This window comes from Lutra lutra, chromosome 16, assembly GCF_902655055.1.
Source record: "Lutra lutra chromosome 16, mLutLut1.2, whole genome shotgun sequence".
NCBI lineage: Eukaryota > Metazoa > Chordata > Mammalia > Carnivora > Mustelidae > Lutra > Lutra lutra.
The window spans coordinates 15122384-15142471 of NC_062293.1; the positions used below are offsets into that span (position 1 = coordinate 15122384).

The 20088-nt window shown below is 42.6% G+C and overlaps 1 protein-coding gene across 2 annotated transcripts in view; it reads right to left on the reverse strand.

The window, feature by feature from the left end:
* Positions 1-18630, reverse strand: part of DCAF7 (DDB1 and CUL4 associated factor 7) — a 34005-nt gene extending 15375 nt beyond the window's left edge. For both annotated transcript variants that reach the window (XR_007123372.1, XM_047707156.1), the window contains exon 1: positions 18256-18630. Coding sequence is in view for 1 of the 2 variants with exons in the window: in XM_047707156.1 (XP_047563112.1) it covers positions 18256-18393 (138 nt within the window). In the remaining variant the exon portion in view is untranslated. The remainder of the gene's footprint in view (positions 1-18255) is intronic.
* Positions 18631-20088: the final 1458 nt, after the last annotated feature.

Sequence of the window (20088 nt, forward strand, 5' to 3'; positions counted from 1 at the left end):
TATTTTTAAAAGTTTTATTTACTTAAGTAATCTCTACACCCAACGTGGGGCTCAAATTCACAACCCGGAGATTAAGAGTCATGTATGCTCTACAGACTGAGCCAGCCAGATGCCCCAAAGAACAGAAATTGTAAATTTTGAGGATGTCTGTTTATCGTTGCTTTTTTTTTTTTTTTTTTTAAACTAAAGGTTTTTGTGTCCTTGCTAGGAAATCTTTGCCCCACTGCCGGCCACAAATTTTTTCTTATGTATTCTTCTAAAAGTTTTGTAGTTTTAGGCTTTACATTTAAGCCATGATCCATTTCAAGTTAATTGCATTGTAAAATGTGAAGTATGAATCAAGGTTTGTTTTTTTTTACATATGAATGTCTGACTGTCCCAGCATCATTTGATAAAAACTATCCTTTCTCCTTTGAATTACTTTGGCCACTTTGTTGAAAATCAACTGACCATGTATTTGTGTATCTATTTCTGGACTCTCTATTTTGACCTATTGATCCATAAGCCTATCTATTTACCAGCACTACACTGTCTTGATTATAGCAGCTTTCCAGTGAAGTCCTGAAATCAGATGGTGTGAGTTCTTAAACTGTTTTTTTCCCCCCAGAATGATTTAGCTATTCCATACATTTGCTTTTCTATGTAAATTTTAGAACCAGCTTGCTAAATTCTACCAAAAGCCTGCTAAGATTTGGCGTGGGATTGTGTTGCACCTACAAATCAGTCTGGAAAACTCTCTTAACAATAATGAGTTGTCTAGCCCATAAACAGCATATTTCTCCATTTATTTAGGATTTAATTTCTTTCAGCAGTGTTTTGGAGTTTTCAATGTACCAGTCTTCCATTTTTTTCATTAACTTTATTCCTAAGTGTTTTTTATCCTATTATAAAAGAAATTGTTTTAAAAATTCCATTTCCAATTGTTTATTGGCACTATATGGAACTGACTTTTGTACATTAATCTTGAATCCTGTATCTTTGGTAAATTAGTTATTAGTTTTAACAGCTTCTTTGGTAGATACCTAAGGATTTTTCTATGTATATTTATAGATCTTGCCATCCATGTCTTTTAAAAACTTCATAATGGGGACGCCTGGGTGGCTCAGTTGGTTAAGCAGCTGCCTTCGGCTCAGGTCATGATCCCAGAGTCCTGGGATGGAGTCCCATATCGGGCTCCTTGCTCGGCAGGGAGCCTGCTTCTCCCTCTGCCTCTGCCTGCCACTCTGTATGCCTGTGCTCGCTCTCTCTTCCTCTCTCTCTCTCTGATAAAAAAAAAAAAACAAAAAAACAAAAAAACTTCATAATGACTAAGTCTAAATATTCATTTTTACGGAACACCTATAGGCTTTCAAAGATCAAAAAATATAATGAGTTAGGGGAGATGATGTATGAAGATGTAAAAGGAGAAGAAAACCCACTGTCCTAAAACACAATAACAATGCCCTAAGATAGCAATAAAAGTGATATCACAGGTAATACATGATAAACTGCTTATTTATAACATAGATAACTGGTAACAGTTTAGAAGAAAGCAATAATTCAAAGGAAAAGTAGGTAGGACTTGAGCAGTCTTCAAAAGTGCATGGAAAGGTTCTGGGGAGGCAGAGAAGAAAGGGACAGCACCCCAGGCAGATGGGAGAGAAGGAACATATCAATGTACTAAGGTGACAAACTAAATGACCTAGCTGGTGGCAGCATGAAAACCTCTTTGAGAGGAATTGAGAGAACAGTGCAGACAGGGCTGGGAAGGTGTGCCTCGGGCAGGCTGCAGAGCCCTGAAAGTAAACTGAGGACCTAGGTGGGCTTTCCCCTGTGAAGGTGTTTGAGAAAGTGGCAGGAGGGCTATGAGGCCTTGGAAGTAAGAGTATGAGGCCTGGTAATGCTGGGCAGGACTGTTTGCCAGGCAGAGGGCTCAGCCCAGAGACCCACAGGAGAACTGGTAAAGGTTAAGGGCCTATGGTGATAGATAGTGAGAATGGCAAGGGACAACCACAGGTGGCCCAAAGAGGGATTTTTGACCAAATGAACAGTTCTTTGAGAATTCAGAATTTTCCAGAAAATAATGCATAAAGAAGGAAGATTCTAGATCGAACAGTGAAAATCTGCATCAACCCTCCTGGGGGAGGAAGGAGAAAACAGATGAGAGGTTAAATTTGTGGGCTCCTTGGGCAGAGTAAAGAATAAGCCTCTCATACAGATTTTGAGCCAGATATTTCATTCATGTACTTATTCAATGAACCTTAATGAGTAGCTACTAGGTGCCAAACACTGTTCTAAGTGCTGGGGATATGGCACCGAGTGCAAGAGATAAAATCTCCCTAACCATGCAGAGAACCATGAGACTACACTTCCTTCTAAAAGCTACCTTCAAGTCATCAGAGATCTCCCCTCAACCTTGAAATGTCAGATCCCGCAAGCATTTGCCACTTGGATCCTCTTAAGCAGATATTCAAGGCTCTCCACACCCAGCCCTAGCCTATCCTACTTCCATCTTATTTATCTAGTCACTGCTTCTCATCTTTTTCAGGTTCCTTTCCTTACACGGCCCTCTATGCTTGCAAAACCCTCCTACTTCCCTTCCATGGACCTAAATCCCACCCAATTTTAATACAGCACAATGGCATCAGGAACCAGGGCCCTTTCCTTACCACTTGCTAGCTGTAGGACATGTTACTTGACTTTGCTAAACTGGTTTTCCCATCGGTAAAGTGAAGACATTCACAGTTACCTAAGAGTTCTTGGCAATACTCTTTGCTTAGGCTAGTATATACTCATACCCAGAGTATGAGCTTTTAATATTACTACTATGTCTCACCACCTCATAAACCACTTGCAGTCTTCCTGGTACAGTGCTCTTTCCACACTGATATGTACCATCTGTACCATCCATTTGGTGAGTAACCCCATACTGCCAAATCAAAGTACTTAGATTGCTGTCTTCTGCTATTTCACTTGGTAAATGCCTTAAAAACAGGACCTGCCTTACTTCTGCTTGTACTACAGACAGCACTGGTGGTCTCCAAATTTGGCCATCAAATTTACCTGGAGCTGGGGCCCCCAACTCTAGCCCAAGATTCTGACTCAACAACTGTCAAGTAGAGACCAGGAATATATTCTTTTTTTTTTTCTTTTTTTTAAGATTTTATTTATTTATTGGGGCGCCTGGGTGGCTCAGTGGGTTAAAGCCTCTGCCTTCGGCTCAGGTCATGTTCCCAGGGTCCTGGGATCGAGCCCCGCATCAGGCTCTCTGCTCAGCGGGGAGCCTGGTTCCTCCTCTCTCTCTGCCTACTTCTCTGTGATCTCCGTCTGTCAAATAAATAAATTAAAAAATCTTAAAAAAAAGATTTTATTTATTTATTTGACAGACAGAGATCACAAGTAGACAGAGAGGCAGGCAAAGAGAGAGAGAGGAGGAAGCAGGCTCCCTGCTGAGCAGAGAGCCCGATTCGGGGCTCCATCCCAGGACCTGGGATCATGACCCGAGACAAAGGCAGAGGCCTTAACCCACTGAGCCACCCAGATGCCCCCCAGGAATATATTCTTTTTTTTTTTTTTTTAAACACCAAGGGAAATTTTTTTTTTAAAGATTTTATTTATTTATTTGTCAGAGACAGAGGGAGAGAGAGTGAGCAAGCACAGGCAGACAGAGAGGCAGGCAGAGGCAGAGGGAGAAGCAGGCTCCCTGCTGAGCAAGGAGCCCGATGTTGGGACTCGATCCCAGGACTCTGGGATCATGACCTGAGCCGAAGGCAGCTGCTTAACCAACTGAGCCACCCAGGTGTCCCCCAGGAATATATTCTTAAGAACCTCCCTGGGTGACTGATTCAGTAAGGTCTGATAACCTCTGCACCAACAGTACTGGACCCAGGGAAGAAGTAGGTAATGCCTGGGATTTCATCTTTCCCAAATCTTCCCAAGACTTCATGTGTTTGCACAGACCTGTGTTTTATCCTTAACCTGACTTTAGCTCTTCTGCTCTAAGTTGCCAACCTAGTATTCAGAGGAATAACAACTGGCTCTCACTGTTATTTAATTTTTTTGTTCAGATACTCACATGTTTAAAATGTGATGGTGAAAGAGAATGGAAGTTCTCTGTGAATATTCGCATAATAGAGAGCAGAGAGTAAAGTCTCCCATTAACTCCACCCCCAATTCAACTTATTCTCAAACAAGCTGGATGTGTATCTTTCCAAATGGTCTTGTGTGCATCTGTATGCATATGTATGTGATGGGATGTTTTAAAAAACATAAAGAGGCTTGGACCACAAAATGTATTCTGCAACTTGCTCTTAACAACTTATCCTGGAAGGTCTTCTCAGGTTTACCTTATTCTTCTACAGCAGGCCATGTTAAGCACACCATAATTTATTAACCATTTATAGTTATTGTGGTTATAACCCATTGTTTTGCTATTATAAACAATACTGTGTACACATGTGCAAATGCTTTATTGGATAGACTGCTAGATGTGTAACTGTTGCAAAACATTTTAAATGTTCCATAGAAACTATGAGATAATATGTGTTGTTTTAAGCTTAAAAAAAAGTTAACAGATTTGACCCAAAGGCCTTTGAAAGGTTGCTTCCATTTACATTTTCTTGAACAGTGTGTGAGTGCCAATTTCACCATAACTTTTAAAACACTGAAAATAGGGCGTCTGGGTGGCTCAGTCATTAAGTGCTGCCGTTAGCTCAGGTCCTGGGGACCTGGGATTGAGCCCCACATCGGGCTCCCTGCTCCGTGGGAGGCCTGCTTCTCCCTTTCCCATTTCCCCTGCTTGTGTTCCCTCTCTCACTGTGTCTCTGTCAAAGAAATAAGATCTAAAACAAACAACCCCCCCCAAAACCCACCTAAAAACAACTTTTACATTATTGCTAATCTGATGGATAAAAAGGGTATTTACCATTTTGCTCTTGAAGCTCAGAACGTTTACTATTTCTACTTCCGATTAACAGTAACAAGTTAACGGTGTGGGTGCTTACGATGGGTCAAGTACAAGCACTGGGCTTACTGCTGTACATGCACTACCTCTAACCCTCTCAACATCTTCACAGCAACCCAGGTGCTATTCTTCTTCCCACTTTTCTAAGATACTGAATAAAAGAGACAGTAAGTAACCTGCCCACAATCATGAAGCTGCCTTTTAAAGATTTTATTTCTTTACTTGAGAGACAGAGGGAGCATGTGTGCGTGCTTGGGGAGAGGGAGAGGGAGAGAGAAAATCTCCAGCAGATTCCAAGCTGAGGGCAGAGCCCCACTCGGGTATCAATCTCAGAATCCTGAGACCACGACCTGACCGAAATCAAAAGTAGAGTACCCAACCGACTGAGCCACTGAGGTGTCCCCTGAAGCTGCCTTTTAAATACAGATAATCCTATCCCACAGCCCAAGCTCTTTACCACTATGCTAAAAAACACTAACTTAAAACATTTGCCCAGTTTATTCTACTGAGTCGAGTCCATCTTTTTCTTCTCGATTTATAGGAATTACAAGAAAACATTTTTTAAGGGAAGTCAGTTGATTAGGAAAAATTATTATATATCAAAGCTTAAGGGAAGATGAGAAAACTGAGGCCCAGATATGATAAATGACTTGTCCAGAGTGATACAGATGGTAAAGGCAGGTTTATTGGATTTATAGATGGTTACTGTGCCTTTGATAAATTTGCCCATAAGACTCTTGAGGTGGTGCCTTTTGGGGAGTAGATCCTTGGCTACATTTTCAATTCTTCGAAAAACCCTTAGGAATTTAATTATTCAGATTTCCTACTAAAATGACACTTTGTTTTGCCTTAAAACCATGCTTTACCTAGGCTTTTGACTACAGTCTAAAAAAACTGTTAGTAGCACTCTTGATCTTTACACCTCACTTCCTACCCCATATGTCCACTTGTACCCACAGGAAAGGGAGTTTCTAGGGCACCTGGGTGGCTCAGTTGGTTAAGCATCTGCCTTCCGATCAGGTCATGATCCTGGAGTCCTGGGATCAAGCCCTACATTGGGCTCCCTGCTTGGTGGGGAGTCTGCTTCTCCCCTTCCCTCCTCCACAGCCCCTGCTTGCGCTCTCTCCTCTCACATAAATAAATAATCTTAAAATGGGGGGGGGGGGGTTCTGTTCCTGTCCTGTCCCCCATGGGAAGAAATACTGAGTGTGAGGAGTTCTGTTCTTGTTTTTTTTTTGTTTTGTTTTTAAAGATTTTGTTTATTTATTTGACACAGAGAGAGATCACAAGTAGGCAGAAAGGCAGGCAGAGAGAGAGCCGGAAGCAGGCTCCCTGCTGAGCAGAGAGCCCGATGTGGGGCTTGATCCCAGGACCCTGGGATCATGACCTGAGCCAAAGGCAGAGGCTTAACCCACTGAGCCACCCAGGTGCCCCGAGTTCTGTTCTTGCATCCCTACCCTTAATTAGTTCCAACTGCTAAAATGGCCAAAGCCCTGAGCCAGGCACACAGACATGCCTCACTAGCGGGACTGCTGCTCTGATAGCCAGGCTCGCCTGCACTCTTGCTCCTTCCCATCCTGCTCCTACCTAGAGAGGCAAAGCAGCCTGCTCATTGTGGGTCTGAGCATCCTTTGCCCCAGCTTCTCTCCACCTTCAGCTGAAAAGGTGAGGTCAGGCTAGGTCTGCCCATAAATTAGATGGAAAAGTAGAAAGTCTCACTTAGGCTTTAAGGCTAATCTGCATTTCTCCAACTTAGTTTACCAGGGAGTAGCATCAGATTGGAGGTGCTCGTTCACTCATTAGTAGGGCTAGATTTCTCCCTTGGCTATTATTATTATTATTCGTATATAACTTCCTTGTTAAGAAGGTCCCAAGGAGGGGTGCCTGGGTGACTCAGTGGGTTGAGGCCTCTGCCTTCGGCTCGGGTCGTGATCTCGGGGTCCTGGGATCGAGCCCCGCATCGGGCTCTCTGCTTGGTGGGGAGCCTGCTTCCTCCTCTCTTTCTCTCTCTCTGCCTGCCTCTCTGATTACTTGTAATCTCTACCAAATAAATAAATAAAATCTTTAAAAAAAAAAAAAAAGGTCCCAAGGGGAAAGCGGGTGACTGATAAAATTCAGACACCAAACGTCCACCCTAAACCCCCTACCATTATATCTTCTATTATTTTCTTGCTCTGACTTACAAGTTCTAACTAAACAATTTTTCTTTTTAATTTATTTTTAATGATCTGTCAATTGGGTTTATTTTATTCTTTAAATGAACTTTTTTAGATTGTAGAAGAATTATAAAATGTATGACCAGTGTATAAAACCAAAGTATAGGTATACAAAAAAAAGTGCAAAACTTCTCTCCCATCCCATCTCCAATATATCACAATTACTTAGGCTATGTTGCTTCTTTATGCTCAAATATATATAATATATATTAATATAATGTATATATATTATATACACACACACACACGTTAGGGTTTTCCCTTAACTTTTAGAAAAATGGAATACTATATCCAATGTTACAAATCTTTTCATTAATTTGACAAAATAAGGACATTCCTCAAGTGAATACATAGATTCAAACCATTCTTTAATTGATGCATATTTCATAGAATAAATATACCATATTATGTGGCTCCACAACTCCCCTAATGATGTATGTTGTTTCCCCTTTTTTGCCACTACTTACATGACTTGTACATATGTGCTTATGTACTATCTTTACTTCTGGAGGCCAATCTCAAGAATGAGACTGCTGTATTTGAAGGTATGTATATTTTATTTTAATGCAGTAATACTTGCTTTAATTAACTTATTTTTTATTTTATTTATTTGACAGAGAGAGACACAGCGAGAGAGGGAACACGGGCAGAGGGAGTGGGAGAGGGAGAAGCAGGCTTCCAAAGAGAGCCTGATGCAGGACTCGATCCCAGAACCCTGGGATCATGGCTTGAGCCGAAGGCAGATGCTTAACGACTGAGCCATCCAGGTGCCCCTTTTTATTTTTTTTTAAATTTTAAGTAGGCTCCACACCCAAGCCCAATGTGGAACCTGAACTCATGACCCTGAGATCAAGAGCCACACGCTCTACCAACTGAGCCAGCAAGGCACCCCAAGGTATGTGCATTTTTTATTTTAAGGGATGCTGATTTACTTTCCAAATAGGCTGCAGTAATTCAGACTCCTACCGGGATATGTAAGTGTTCATTTCCTCATACCACCACCGACACTAGAAGCAGTTAACTTAATTTTTATAAATTTGAAAGGAAAAAAGTCACAAGGTCAATTCTCATTTCCCTTAACTACCTGTGAAGTTGAGCATCTTTTCCTATTTGTTGAGCACTTGTTTGCATTCACTACTTTGAAAGGCTATTTATACTCTGTCCATTTTTTTTTAAGATTTTATTCATTTATTTGACAGAGAGAAAGTGTGCACAAGTAGGCAGAGGCAGGCAGAGGGAGGAGAAGCAGGTGCCCCACTAAGCACAGAGTGATGTGGGGCTTGATCCCAGAACCACGGGATCCTGACCTGAGCCAAACGTAGACACTCACCAAATGAGCCACCCAGACATCCCACTTTGTCCATTTTTCTATCACACTAAGTACATTCACCTGTCATGTTTTGAAAATCTTTCCCCTGGCCTATCATTTGTCTTTTGACTTTGTCCACAGCATTATTTTTTCACAAAGAAATGTTTTATTTGTATGGAGTATATTCTGTCAATCTCTTCCTTGTTTGACTCTGGATTGAATGACTGGTTTTAAGACTGCCTTCTCCTCTGCTCACCCCCACTGCTTCAGTGCAAATTTCCTAGTCCATTTTCTCTTATTATTGCTTGTGAGACTTAACACTTACATATTTTATCTAGAATTGATTTTCATATACAAAGTGAATTAGCAGGCTCTAAATTTTTCTGCCAGATGGACAGCTAATTATGCCATAAATTTATTATCTTTTTTCCTAGTAAATTAAGTAAGGTTCTATCTTACCACATACTACATTTCCATATACACTCAGATCTGCTTTGGAACATTCTATGTGGTTCCACTAATCTCTCTGGGTATAACTATACCAATTCCAGTATATTTATTCTATTCTGGTAGGGCAACTGTTCCCCTCTGTTTTTCAACACATCCTTTTTCCTCATATATTTTTTTTTGACATTTGTATACATTTTTTTTTTTTTATTTGACAGATCACAAGTAGGCAGAGAGGCAGGCAGAGAGAGAGAGGAGGAGGCAGGCTCCCTGCTGAGCAGAGAGCCCGATGCGGGACTCGATCCCAGGACCCTGAGATCATGACCTGAGCCGAAGGCAGAGGCTTTAACCACTGAGCCACCCAAGCGCCCTTGTATACATTTATTTTTAAGGCTCTGGCGACAATCGTATTCCAATTCTGGCCCTGCGTTTACCATCTATATCACTCTGGACAAGTCATTTATCATATCTGGGCCTCAGTTTTCTTATCTTCCCTTAAGCTTTGATATATAATAATTTTTCCTAATCAACTGACTTCCCTTAAAAAATGTTTTCTTAATAGAGGTCCATTTTTATAAATTGAGTTATCTTTTTAAAAAGCACATTATTTTTACAACATAGATCTTATATATTTTTAAGCATATTCTCAGGTATTTAAGGGGGCACAATCTATAATTGCACATTTGCAGACACTGCTCTATTACCTGCTGTCATCAAATGTGGTATGCCTAATTTCTCCTCTTCAGGAGGCCTCAACTGTTTTGCCTGGCTGCCCAAGATTCTTTCTTCAGGATTAAAATAGAGTAATTTTCCTAGGAAAGTTTTCAGTGTAATTGTTTTGTGTCCATTTTTCTTGAAAGATGGCTTAAACTCATTTCTTCAAATCTTTATCTCCATTAGGTCTTTAATTACATAGTTGAGCTTTTGTGTTTCATTTCTTTGGTCTTCTTTTTCCAGGGACACCAATTATACCTAAGTTATATTGTCTTCGTTTTCTGCATCTACTACAGTTGGTTGTTTATTTCCATTTCATTTTCCCAACCTGTCTTTCTCATCCTTCACTAAGTTTTGAGCAGTTGGTATTTGTTTTTATTCTCTTTCCAATGGGGCTTTTAATTCTGTGGTAACTTTTGTTTTCTCTTCCACTATTTTCCTGGGCTCTACCTGCTTTTGCTCCATTTCCTCCTGCTACTGTGCCTTATTTTACCTGATCTTCTGTATCTCTGCTTTGAGTTCTTTATTTCCTTAAGTTCTTTGAATTTATGGTGGCAGAACTGGCCATTAATTTTCATATGAGGTAAAAAAAAAAAAAAAAAAAAACCAAACAAACATTTTTCTAGTGTGGGTACTTTACTTGCCACTTGTTTCCCATATTCTCCTCTTTTCTATAGTATCTTTCTATAGCTGTTGTGCCGGTTCCTTTTGACTGAGGCAAGTTCTTCCTATGTGCTCTGAAGGAAGCCCCTGGGAGAAGCCAGTGCCATGTTCCCAGTTAACAGAACCACACAAAGCTTTTGCATTTCCCCAGCCAAGAGGGATGATAAACTGTCAAGCTGCTCACAATTCAACCTCTCATCCAACCTGCCTTATCTGCTGCTTCTAGAGAAGATGGCACATCTATGTGTCTCCTAGTATAGCTCAGCACCCCTCTTATCCAAGGTGTCAAATGGAGAAGTGCCTGCCACCAGACTGTGCACCCTCTTCTCACTGTCTCAAACAAAGGATTGCTGATTTTGCCTGTCAAAATCCTATTCTGGAGAACTGTATGAGTTTAAAATCTGAAGCCAAAGATCTCCTTTCTTAGCATTTTCCTATACGCATGGGATCTTCATTATCCTTCTGTCCTTCCTCAGTTCCCATCGGGAGCATAAGGAAAAATTATCTGACTTTAAACATCTTATTGTCAACATTTAGGTTGCCCTTGTCCCTTTTTCACTATGTCTTCCCTGTCCTATCAAACTTTTATCTCCCACTTCCACCGCCTTTCTGCACCTATTGCTTCACAATGCTTTACCCCAACATGTGAAAAAAAAAAATGCCCCTAAAAAGAAAAGGCTGTAAAAATTATTTTTACTTATTTTAAAACTGTGGATATTACTATGTCAGATGTCTCTTAGGATGCATGTATGCAGGATGCCTGGGTGACGCAGCCAGTTGAGCATCCAACTTTGGTTTCGGCTCAGGTCATGGTCTCAGGGTCATGGGATATACACATGATAGAGCTTCGTGTCGGGCTCCACGCTTCGTGTGGAGCCTGTTTGAGACTCTCTCTCTCTATGCCCCTGCCCCCACCCCGCCCCCTCACATGCACGCACGCAGGCGCACTCTCTTTCTCTCTAATAAATAAATCTTTAAAGAAGCTATATGTGATATAAAATATTTATTAAGACACGGCCACATCTTCACTTTCAAATGCTTTCATGAATAACAACATAAGTTACTATCCACATTAAACACATCTTACGTTTTAAAAAATTTAAAAGGTACCATGTCTATCTTGTTATTAGAGACTCTTTGAGGGAGGAACCTGTGTATTCTACTTTATTACACACACTGCTAGTACCAGAACATGAAAGCACATGTGTATGTATATATAAAATTCTTTCTTCTTTTCTTTTTTTTTTTTTAAAGATTTTATTTATTTATTTGACAGAGAGAGATCACAAGCAGGCAGAGAGGCAGGCAGAGAGAGAGGAGGAAGCAGGCTCCCCGCCGAGCAGAGAGCCCGATGCGGGGCTCGATCCCAGGACCCTGAGATCATGACCTGAGCCGAAGGCAGCGGCTTAACCCACTGAGCCACCCAAGCGCCCCTTTTTTCTTTTTTTTTTTTAAGTAGGCTCCACACACAGCATGGAGCCCAATGTGGGGCTAGATCTCAAAACCCTCAGGTCAAGACCTGAGCTGATATCAAGAGGCAGATGCTCAACCAATTAACGGAGCCACCCAGACATCCCTGTATATATTTAATTTTTTTTAAAGCCCCCAACTTATGCAAAGCAATATACCACTCCAGTCAGTGGACATTTTCTATGATTCTTAATATAACCAAAATTAGCTAAGCAAAATCCTGAGAACCAGGATTTTTTTTTTTAAGATTTTATTTATTTATTTGTCATAGAGAGAGAAGCGAGAGCGAGCACAGGCAGACAGAGTGGCAGGCAGAGGCAGAGGGAGAAGCAGGCTCCCTGCCAAGCAAGGAGCCCGATGTGGGACTCGATCCCAGGACGGTGGGATCATGACCTGAGCCGAAGGAAGCTGCCCAACCAACTGAGCCACCCAGGCGTCCCGAGAACCAGGATTTTTTAAACCAGCTTTTCTTAATCTTTTCCATTTGTCCCCCCTTCAAGCCTGTTCCTGACTGATTATTGTTGATCAATGTCTGCAGAGAAAGTCCTGCCTTGTCAAACTTTGAGATGAATTCTGGCATACTACCCCTTTGGCTCCTGGCTCAGAGGCTAACCAATCAGCTCTGGCATCCTGGCCTCAGGCAAGCCAGACTACCTACAGAACAGAGACTCAGTCCTTGTTCAAATCACAGCACCTCCGGTAACTCTGTATGAACCAGGTTAGGACAAAAAGTAATAAAGCAGCAGCACTTTTATCCAGTGGTCCCATGGAGGAATTAGTACTCTCACTGTCTAGAAGAAAGAAAGGAGGAAATTAAAACCAGAAGAGTTTTATATTTTAAATTCTCCTGCTGACAGTCTTGCCAGGGACTGATGGAGTACTGCAAAATTCCAAGTCTCACAAACCCTTAGGTGTACTAAAACACTTAGTCTTTTCTGTTGTCAATTTCACATCTGCTAACAAAGGCTACAGAAGGTTACTAAGTATCATCATTGTGCCCCAAATACATAAATATGTGTCCATATGTATCTGTTGAATTAAATGGAGAGATTCCTAAATGGCTCGGCCACAAACACTAAGAAGCCAAAATTTATATGCCAGAGTCAAAAATCATGATATGCCAAACAGATAAACTGCTTTAAAATCTCAGAGAAATCAACACAGGCTGAAAAGGCAAGCATTCACCCCATGTATATTTCAAGTACAAGGTGGTCTTACCCAGATTCACTATCAGTATTCTTCAAAAAGCATCAGGTATACCTGTATTTCTCTCCTCAGCACCTTGTAATGTTTTCTAGATGCTAAATCTTAAAGCACGATGGTCAGCTAGATAAATATTAGGGCAAAATAAATCCCTATGACTCTGCCAATTCTATTCAAAACCAACTCTGAAACATGCAACTAAATGAAACAGAAGCCCAGGAACTGCTATTCATCTTTCGCCCTAAAACAGGGCAAATAACACCTGCAAACTCAGGAGACATACCAGCATTCTTGTATCAGCTACTGTGTCTGAGTCAGGTAGAACAAGAGAAAACGGCCTTAAACTAGTACATTACAGTAGGTGGAGTCTGACTATAAGAACCCTCTAGACCACAAAAATGGGTTTACTTGAAAGGAATCAAGGGATTTTTTTTCCTCTGGGTCTTTAAAAGGCAGAGGAATGAACACAATGACATTTTGGGGTAGCTTTCTGGCCTGGGGTCATGATTCCTCTCTGGAAAATACAAATCACATTTACATAACACCTATATAATTCTCCTTGATTATATTTCAATTATCCAGATACAGTAAAGAAGATTAAATAATAATAGCCCACATTTCTGAACTGCTTACCATGTACGTCCGGGGCAGAGTTCCTAAACCCATTACATATACATTAGCTCATTTAATCTTACTTATTGCCCTCATTTTATAGATGAAGAAACTGAGGCACAGACGTTAACTTGCCCAAGGCCGCACAAACTGGGAAGAGGCAGGACTAACACAAAGTATGTCAAAGGGGCATCTGGTAACAGAGCTTTTCGCATGGGACTTTGGAAGAGAAGAATCAAAAATCAGGTGCATGCAAATGCAAAAAAAGAGAGGATTTCTGCCTCTGGTCAGCAGATGTCAAGGTAATCCCAAGGTAATGTTCTTAGAGTGCCATCTGTACCACCTATTTCTTAATCAGCTGAGCATCTGTTAACTTCAGGGGTGGAGCCCAGGAATGTGCAAATCCCTCAAGGGAGTGTCAGATACACACTACGATTTAGAGAACCACCATTCCAACACCAGAGCTGCTATTCCCCCAGAGGAGACCATAAGGAGAAAAGATGAAACACAATTAGTGATCATGGGACTTACTATTCTAGGTGTAGTTAACGGAATCCAGTTCTTTACTCTGAAACAATTCCCAAATTTATTCAGAAAGTGGAACAGTTGAAAGTCAAGTTGTTCTTGAATTGTAAATAAATTTAATTCTGTTCTCCAAATGCAAGTAATTTTACTATAGGAAAAACATGATTACATTACTACAGAAACTTTTAGGAATTATTATCATGTGTTCTTATGTGTCTCCAGGGTAAGAAAGATGAACACTTCTGGGCTTTTTCACCAACGTTAAAAGCTGCATCCATTTATTTTGCCTCTGCTGGCAATTACTGTCGACAGCAAGCAGAAAACAAAGAACCGAAAAAACCAGTACCTTTTATTTTTTTTATTTATTTATTTTTTAAGATTTTTTATTTATTTATCTGACAGAGAGAAATCACAAGTAGGCAGAGAGGCAGGCAGAGAGAGAGGAGGAAGCAGGCTCCCCGCTGAGCAGAGAGCCCGACTCGGGGCTCGATCCCAGGACCCTGAGATCATGACCTGAGCCGAAGGCAGCGGCTTAACCCACTGAGCCACCCAGGCGCCCCAAACCAGTACCTTTTAAATTCCTCTAAACTGTGAAGTCTGGCACCTCTTTGATAAAAGTCTTTTCCAAAACTGAGCCTAAAAGGCCCTGTGTTAAAGAGGTATTTACTGCTCACCAGCCCCCCAGGCACAGATCCTTTACATAAAGGTTTCTTAACTTGAGGTCCATGAGTTTGAATTGGAAAAGCACATTCATGTTTTCACTAACATTTGACTGAAATTTAGCATTTCCTTCCATTAAGAAGGAAGGCAGCTACTTATAGCCATGTCAATATTTGACTTTGTCACTGACAGAAATCAGATTTTTATCATATCACATTACTATAACGAATCATCTTAAAATGCTATTTACCCTCATCACTACTTTAAAATTATAGTAATAATTACACTGGATGGTGTAACTTAATGAATTAATTTAAAAGTATAGGGGCACCTGGGTGGTTCAGTCAGTTAAGTGTCCAACTCTTGGTTTGGGCTCAGGTCATGATCTCAGGATCCTGAGCTTGAACCCCATGATGGGCTCTGAGCTCAGCAGGGAGTCTGCTTGAGATTCTCTCTCCCTTTGCCCTTCCCTCACCCTCTAAAAAATTTACATATTACTATAGGTCCACTTTTTTATTTTTTTTTATTATTTTTTTTAAGATTTTTATTTATTTATTTGACAGACAGAGATCACAAGTAGGTAGAGAGGCAGTCATAGAGAGAGAGAGGGGGAAGCAGGCTCCCCGCTGAGCAGAGAGCCTGATGCGGGGCTCGATCCCAGGACCCTGAGATCATGTCCTGAGCTGAAGGCAGAGGCTTTTAACCCACTGAGCCACCCAGGCGCCCCAATAGGTCCACTTTTTAAAAAATGTTTTTGATAACTGTAATTCAATATAATAGATTTCCTTCATATTCTTATGTATTTTACACATTTGAAAACACAATTATAGGGGCGCCTGGGTGGCTCAGTGGGTTAAAGCCTCTGCCTTCGGCTCAGGTCATGATCTCAGGGTCCTGGGATGGAGCCCAGCATCGAGCTCTCTGCTCAGCAGGGAGCCTGCTTCCTCCCTCTCTCTCTCTGCCTGCCTCTCTGCTTACTTGCGATCTCTGTCTGTCAAATAAATAAATAAAAATCTTAAAAAAAAAAAAAAAAAGAAAACGTAATTATGAAAAGAGGTCTATTGGCTTCAGCTTGCCAAAGGTGTCCATGGCCTGCACGCACGTGCGCGCACAGACACGTTAAGAACTCTGACCTAGACGGGTTGGTGCACAAAAACAGTTTTAAGATACTGTGTTGCCTACATCACGCAAGTGAGTTAAGACAGAAGTAAGTGCTTCCGGTGTGAACACTAGGGTTATTAATTTACATTTCACTACTAAGATCCACACTTCCTGTATGCCTGACACAAGAGTTCCACGAGCTTTTGCTGTAAGTGAAAGAACGAACTTTGGGGCGCCTGGGGGGCTCAGTCAGTTAAGCGGCCGCCTTCGGCTCAGATCATGATCCCAGGATCCTGGGATCGAGCCCCATATCCAGCTCCCTGCTCAGCAGAGAGCCTGCTTCTCGCTCTCATCTACCTGCCGCTCTGCCTACTCGTGCTCTCTCTCTGACAAATTAAATCTTTATTAAAAAAAAAAGAGAAAGGACAAACTTTGGGGTAGAGTTCCTGTAAGTGAGGTCTGACCACAGTTACTTCACTGATTCCACTAGTAGCCTAACTTTGGCTTAGTTTCCTTTCTTAGAAATGGGGCTGCTAGTGCTTACCCAAACTGACTCTGGAACACCTTGCCCCCCCCCCCAAAAGAAAGTCCATCAATTTGCGTAAAAAATCTCAAGCCCTTTGAAAAATATATTTTACTTTTTTAAAAAAACATATATTCTCAAATAATAGTTCTAGTAGTCTCAATTTTACCAACACAGACACAGTTTCCACATCAGGACCTTGAATTCCATTCCATTCTGAAGACTACCATGGGAGGTACGGAAGAGGAAGCCATTACAGAAAATAAAACTATGTCTCTCTCAGGACTCTTTTTGTGTACAATGGGTGGACTTCAATATCATCAAGTAGTCCCTGGGATTTGTGTGTAAACTGTGTGTGTTATATCTGGGCAATCAGAGTCCGTTGCTTCCATCAATTTCTCAAAGGGAATTTCAGAGGGGCGCCTGGGGGGCTCAGTCAATTAAGCTTCTGCCCTCGGCTCAGGTCATGAGCCCTGGGTCCTGGGATGGAGGCCAGCGTCCAGCTCCGTGGTGAGCAGGGAGTCTGGTTGTCTCTCTCCCTTCTCCACCCCACCTCGTGCACGTAAGTTCACTCTCACTCTCTCTCTCAAATAAATAAAATCTTTAAAAAGGGGGGGAGGTTCCAGAAAAGTTGAGACCTAGACTCTAATGCTTCTGGAACACTGTAAACAAACTCACAATGTACAAATGTTTTTTGACAGTGTAAAAAAGAACTCTTTATGTGTAAAAAAGAACTCTTTTCCTACAAGAAACTGTGAGTCAGAAATAAGATTAACCTATACAACACATCACAGCTATTCAGCGGACTAAACAGAACCAAACTCCACCCAGCTCCTGCGCCCCGCCCCCCCCACCATGCCTATCACTGGCCCCAAAGTTTCATTCTTCTTAGGTCATGGTGTTCGTGGTGTCAAGCAGGAGTATAAGGCTTTAAACACCACTAGCCAAGGCTCTAGGTTGCTCTGATCATTCTCACAGTGCTTAATACAGTAAGTGGAAGAGATTAAGGGATAAAGGAAAAGAAAATTCTTCCCACTGACATATTCAACAACTTTCAAAAGTAAATTCATGTTGCAATGTCAGCTTAAAAGCTTCCTACGGCCTGTGCTTCTATGAAAGATCCTCAAATTGTCAATGTCCTGAAAAACTTAACTACTTAAGGTTACACTTCTGTAGCACCATGAAAGAAGCCAAGAAGAAATAAGGAAAGCGTCATCCTTCTCTATTCAGGAAACAGTGGCAGGATCATGGTCACAGACCAAAATTTCCAAAAAGAGATCACTTTTAAGAGGACAGATGTGAGGCAGCAACAGCAGTGACACTCCCGGCAGACAGGCTGGGGGATCCATGAAGGGTTACCTGGGGGTGGGAGGAGGCGGGGAGGCCTGCACAGTAAACAGCCCTAAAAGAACCTAGTGTAGCCAAAAGTGTATGACCACCAACTGAGGCACCAGCATCTTCATAGCCATCCCTTTCTCTTCCCCAGGCCACCCCCCAGCTGAAGCAATGCGGCGGGGAGGGAGACGACTGGCGTGATAAACTGCGTAGCTTTTGGGTTGAAAAGTTAAGTTTGAGAGCAATCTCCCCCCCCACTAAATAGCTGTCTGACCCGGGCAAGTCACACACGGTGCCTCAGTTTCCCCACAAGTAAAATGGGGGTAATTACGCTCCTGACTACACAGGAGTGCTGCCAGGATTAAATGAGACAACGAGTGCAAAAGCTTCTGCACAGGGCCAGACACAGAGGAACCGCTCCGGGAGCGCTAAGACAAGTCCGCAGCAGGGTGCTGGGGTCTGGGCTCCGACCGGGAAAGGATGCTCCCGGGGCCCGCTCCCCGCCAGCTGGGTTCCGAGCCCCTGCCCGGCCCACCTTGTTGTTGTATTCTTCCACGAAGCTGCCCAGAGCCAGGCGAAAGCGCTTGTCCGGCCGCACGCTCCAGTTCATGGCGTAGACCGTCCAAGGCGCTTCATACTTGTAGATCTCCTTCCGTTTGCCGTGCAGGGACATGGTGGTGGCGGCGGGGCCGCAGTGCGGGCCGGGACGACAGCGATCTGCTGCAGGCCGAGCGCGAGTCAGGCGGGGAGCCGGGCCTGAGACTGAGGGGTCCGAAGGGAGGCGGGGCGGGGGCGGGCAGGAACGGCCTAGCCCGGAAGCGGGGCCGCGGCGACAGACAACGACTGCCAGGCCCGAACCCCAGTTTCAAACCTGCTTCGGCTCGGACAACAGCCACCTTCCGTTTGAAGCCCCGCCCCGCCCTTTCGAAACGGAAGCCACGCGATCCCCCTAGCGGCGCCGGCCGTTGGCTGCCTGACATGTCGTTTTGAAAGGTTCCTTCTTCTCATTGGCTAGTACGCCCGTAGCTTCTGAAGCCCTTCGCTATAGGCGTAAATGTTTGTCATTCCAATGACTTGCCCGGCCCAACTTCGGGGGGGGGGAGGTGCTTTTTTTCAGCCGCAAAGCTGATTGGCTGGCAGAGATGTCAGTCAGAGAGATAACGGCGCTGTGCTGGTGAATGGGGGCGTGGGTGGCCTAGAGGCTAGTTAGCTAGCTGCACCGCGCCAGGCCTCTAAGTTCTAGGCCAAGTCTCTGACAGTGAAACCGCCTACGTGACCTGCTCTGACTTCTCTGCAGCTGCCATTCTGAGAGGCTCCTCCACGCTTTCCAGTAGAAATTTATATTCTGCCTTACCCAGGGGCCTGCGGCCTGGCAGCCTGGCCCCAGCCAAGTGGGAATCACCTTAATTTCCTACTGGTGCTCACAGCCGGGCACACCAGGGAACTGGTCTCCCAGTAACCCCCAAGGGCCGGCGGGGGACGCGCCTTTGCAGACCGACCCACCTGTAGTCAGGACTTCCCGCGCTTTCCTGGACATTCTAGAAATGCTCGGAATTTCAGGGTTGGTTTTCAGTTAAATCGGCGGGCGACCCTACTTGCTTGGCCCTAAATTTTTGTCGGTTCCCATTCATTCCATCCTTTCCCCTCCAGCGTCCACGAGGCCAAGGCAAAAGCCAATCAAGTCCTAAACCTATCTGTGTAGTCCAGTTTGAAATGGAGAAGGGTCTGAATCTAGGTAACATCTCTTGATAATTTGAATGATTTCTTATGCTTTGCTTTCAACACAATTAAAGGAGAATCGTACGGGATTGCTAGATGATATCATTATCTTAAAGATAGTGGATCTTTGAGCAACTCAAAAAGAATTAAGTGACTGCTGTATATAACAAACCCCTTAGTGTTCTATCTGCTTACTTATTTGAACAAGTTTTCTAAAAAATAAAGAAAAATAGATATAAAAGTGTTGCCGAACCTTGTCGCTGATAAAAAAGTAATATTCATCCGCACATGAGCTATGAGAGGAAAATACCCTCCTTTATACATGCATTTGCAATAAAATTGTAATTTCTATAAAAAAAATTCTGAAAAATATTTGGGGCTCCTGGCTGCCTCAGTTGGTAGAGCACCCATCTCTTGATGTTGGGGTCATTGAGTTCAAGCCCCACCTTGGGTGTAGAGATTACTTAAATAAAATTTTTTAAAAACTTTAAAAAATAATTTTTAAAAAATTTGAAATATATTTCTGTTGTTTTGAACAACTCTGTACTAATAAGTGTAATCCTTAAAGCTTGGTAAGGTGACAAAAATTTAATTTTAACATTTATATATATAGGGGCACCTGCATGGCTCAGTAGATTAAGCCTCTGCC